Source organism: Sitodiplosis mosellana, unplaced genomic scaffold (genome assembly GCF_009176505.1).
Source record: "Sitodiplosis mosellana isolate CC-2019 unplaced genomic scaffold, AAFC_SMos_1.0 Smas_scaffold_6226, whole genome shotgun sequence".
In the NCBI taxonomy this organism is placed as follows: domain Eukaryota; kingdom Metazoa; phylum Arthropoda; class Insecta; order Diptera; family Cecidomyiidae; genus Sitodiplosis; species Sitodiplosis mosellana.
The window spans coordinates 7,650,467-7,654,971 of record NW_022601467.1 but is presented as its reverse complement, the minus strand read 5'-3'; the positions used below and the strand labels follow the sequence as shown (position 1 = coordinate 7,654,971).

Genomic DNA, 4,505 nt, shown 5'->3' with positions numbered 1-4,505 from the left:
GTATGTAGATTAAGTGCGAAATTGGGATGGAAAATTTCTTTCCTCCTACATTTTTCCCATGACCAATCCGAATTTCTGGTGTGAATTTTTCGCCAATGAATGGTGAAACGACCGGGAGAAAGGAAGAGGGAACCGAAGAGAGGGAGCATTTCACTCATCAAATATTAACATTGTTTAGATTTTTGCTGAACAATGTAAGTTTAAAGCAAACGTGAAGTTTGTACCATAATTATCATGTGATTATATCATTTTTAAACCTGGGTTCTGGTGAACAGACACGTGCAAAAAGCACGGTGGATAAGTATATCACTACTTTAAGTGTTTAATTATACGCTACTTAGCGCATGCAGCTCATTTCTCTGCGGCACAAATTTTCTATAATTTTACCATTTTAATTGTGGTGAAACAATTAAAGGATTCAAAGGACTGTTCCTTTTTTTACGTTCGCTCTTTTGAATGCAAATTTTACAAACACAAACGGAGAGCACTCATTAAGGTTGGCTAATTTGAGAATTTGGTTGCAAATTTGAAGCAAACTGTTCAAATTTTTGACTATTTTCATTTTAGCGCGTCCATTTTTTTTAATTGGAAACGAGCCATTTTCCAAGTTGAATTTTTTGCTACGGAAATTCGGTAATAAAGTTTTTTCATCGAAACTTTCATCGGAAATTCAATCGACCGTCTCCATTTGCGATGGAGATTTGGAGACATTTCGAATAGCAAATATTCGATTCGTACGCAGAGCTTACACTGTTTGGTGTGAATGCCTTCACTCTAATGTCCATCTGTCGCTTTCACGTTCGGAACAAGTGCAGCGTTGCGCACATCTATTTTGACTGCTCTAACAACTGTCACTGCTTCATGTTTCACCCGCACAAATAAATCGCTTGTCGATGTGCGTGTATGTGTGCGTATGCCTATGACTGGTGCTATTTTGGTGAGTTCTGTTCATTTATTTTAGGCAATGTGACAGAACGAAACAGGTGAATTAGAAATTCCTTAGCATTCAATCAAACAATAGATACAAGATTCATTTTAGTGCCAAATGATTTTTTTTTAAATAACATAACACACTCTAAATGTTAATTACCAGAAGTAACTAGCCAAATTAATAAAAGAGAGGAGTGTTGGTGCTGCTTTTTTATTTGTTATTTTATTTTGTAAGCTGTTAGGTTGAGTTGTAATTTAGTGTTGTGTTTTGTAAAATAAAGGAAGCGAAAATAGTGCGAGCAGAAAGAAATGTCAGCGGGGAATTGTTCGATAGTGCCAGTGCCACCACCGACTCAAGGGCTAATAACAAAATCAAAAGAATGTCGTTACAATCGTCCGATTTACACAAATTCAGGGATTCAAAGTGATTGTGGCTGGGCATATGAAGTGCCCGAAGTGCAGAGGGCCAGTTCATTGGCTCATGTGTGCAGTAAATCGAAACCGAAATATTTTCGCATTAAAACCAACATCAAAGCAATCATTCAAAATGGACCAACATGTGGACTCACTGCGCTGAATATGCTGACGGGTGGCACAGCATCAACAGAAGATATTTTTGTGCTGGCCAAACGGAAACGATTCACAAACCATGGCGAAATGTTCTGTGCCAAAGATCTAAAGGAACTCGCTGAATCTGTCTTCGATTCAATCAATTATCCCGTTTCCATTGAATGCTTTTCCGGAGAACTCAACTGTGATCGCATCAAGACTGAACTCAAGAATGGTGCCTGCCTATTAGTTGCGTATCCTTTTCAATCACAAAAAAAAAAAACATAAAGCATTTTTGAAATGTATTTTGAACCCCGAAACCATAGACATAACATTTCGCGAACAGTGACGTGAATTTGCCAATTCAATTAATTACGATTCACATTGACACTTGTTGTCATCAAATATCTGCGCTAGCAACAAACCGATTTGTGTATTGATGTGATTGTCTAAAAAAAGAATGCACGAGATGTAAATGTGTATGAAAATGTTGCTCGAATTGTGAACCAAACAGCATGTCATCAAGTCTCTTGGTCGATTTTTGAATTTACAACAATTATGGCAATGACACAAACTTGAACTAAATTACACACCGAGAACCGAAGAATTCGTGTCGTGTGTGCGTGTGTCGATAATGCTATAAATACATGGACCGACACAGACTCTCTTTATTTTTAGTCCAATTTCCTTGACTCGTTTTATTGGCTTGACACTGAATTTCGACAAACGGGAATTGTTTTGTTGGGTCTCTTCTATTTTTTTTCTTCCTATTCTTCTTCCTCTTAGCAGCATTCATTGAATTTTTCCATAGCATTTTTCCTTACATCAGTCTATGCAATCTATCTTGATTCCATTCAAAACCCATCAACAGTTACGACTCGGATTTTAATCATGCTCCCTGTTTAAAAAATGGCCATAAGGCGCATTGGGCTGTTATCATTGGCTGTTTAATCGACGATCAAAATCGTGTAAGTATAATCGAAAGATGAATTCCTTGCATAAAACAGTGTGTCTCATTAAAATCTTTGCTCATTTTGCAGTTTTACGTGTTTGGACGCCATGGGAAAACGAAAAATCTCGCTGTATGGTCGTTGGCTTCATTAAGTGATAGTAATTCAAATCTAAATGAATACACCGCCCCACATCGATACGATGAATTCTCCTTCCACATGCCCGTCGACGGCATAGCCGGTGAAAATGGCCTTAAAAACCAATGCATCATTGTCAATGGCATTCAAAATGCCGACGATTTTATCTTCCCCAACGAATCAAAATAACGGAAAAATTGTTTGTTTTTTTTTTACATTTATGTGACATTTCATCGAAGAACTTTTTTTTTATACACAGCAACGAAAAATCAGTATTTTTTTTCTCTTCAAATATTTTGTTTTTATTATTTTCATGTAATTGTTTACAATTGTGTATAATTTTGTGAATATTTTCTTTGTAATTTTTAAAATGCTCAATACTCGATAAAATTACCATGTTTTCTTTTTCTTCTTCATTTAAAATAGAGCGGTGTTCAGTTGAGCGTAATTTTACTTGGATCATATGAATTTCCTTTTCTTTTCTTTTCTTCTTTTTTTTGGCATACAATGTATGTTGGGCCCAAGTAAAATATCGCTGTTATTTTGTTTTGTCTCTCTTTTTATTTTTCATCACAATAATCAACAAATTATATCTATCCATTCGCGAATGTTCATTCTAAATGCAATTTTTCTTTCATTTCGCTCGTTTGATTTTGAAAAAATTACAAATCAAAATCATTTTCAAATAAAAAGAATCGTTGATTTGAAGAAAAGAAAACAAAAACTGCTGTTTATAAATGAATAGGGAAAGGAATTGGTCAATTGCATGGTGTTTTTAATTATTCGGTAAGAGTTTGAATTCTAAATTCTATTGCATCAGTAGTTTGTCTGTGCGGTGAATGCATAACACACGCACAGACAGTTTATGGAATTAATTAATGCCATGGAGCATACGCAACGTAATGGACGATATATATATACATATATACCAAATTAATGCATTTTATGCGCTTCGCTGTTTTCTCAATTTCCATATTAGCACTTTCATGCGCATCACCAATTAGTTACGTGGAATATATCTATGTGGATGCGTTAATGAACAACGAAAAACTATATCAAATGCGGAACAAATTTCAAACGGTAAGAAAAACTTTCACCGTCAAAATTAGCGGAAGTTTCAATTGTTGTGAAACAAATCAAATGAAAGTAAAACTGTAACATATATCTGTTGTTGCTGCTGTTACCTGCTGCTACTGCGGTAATTTGGTTTGGACGCGAGCAAACAGAGTGCGAGCGCATTGAAGCGAAAGTAAGAGTGAATAGAAATACACTGAAATGTATCGTCGGTGTGCGGAAGTGTGTCACACTACTATAGTACCCGATACAGCGTGATATTAGCCTGAAGTGTTGAAACAATTTTCAACTTGAAATTGCAGAAGCGCACACATATCCAAACAAATTTTTTTTTATTATCATGTCACATGTGAATAACTCTATATATTGATAACACCTAATCATCAACGCCTGTCTGACTGACTGATTTTTCACATTTTCGTTTCTTCAGCTTGTTGCTTTTTGATATTCGTAGGTATGTATGTTGTTATCTCTAAACAAGTCGGCTAATTGAATGCAGCTTAATGGCTATTAAGTGAACTGGATGAACATCGAGATATATATATTTTTTTCTTTTTATTAAGCATTGTTATTGGGTTTTATTGTGTCGAAATCAGAAAAAAAAATGCAGACAATAATCTGATAGCAATTACTATGAGCAACATTTTTTTTAACGAATATTCTGTGTCTGTCCATACGGGATATACACTACCGTGCAAAAGTTTAGAACCACGAGGTATTTTTCATACAAATTGACCATTTCTGGTGGACTCATTAACATATTTCGGAAACACCTGCACTCTTGATATTTTGTGCATAGTTTCTACAACGTTTCAATAGTAAATCACAGAGGTTTCATCAAAAAATATTCATGAATTTAAAAAA

The 4,505-nt window shown here is 35.1% G+C and overlaps 1 protein-coding gene across 1 annotated transcript; it reads left to right on the top strand.

Moving 5' to 3' along the window:
* Window positions 1-939: 939 nt before the first annotated feature.
* Window positions 940-3,291, top strand: LOC129578288 (actin maturation protease). Its single transcript, XM_055466594.1, has 3 exons — window positions 940-1,733; window positions 2,351-2,447; window positions 2,520-3,291. Exons 1-3 carry the CDS (start codon window positions 1,240-1,242, stop codon window positions 2,754-2,756), a joined length of 828 nt encoding a protein of 275 aa, XP_055322569.1. The 5' UTR covers window positions 940-1,239; the 3' UTR covers window positions 2,757-3,291.
* The last annotated feature ends 1,214 nt before the right edge of the window (window positions 3,292-4,505 follow it).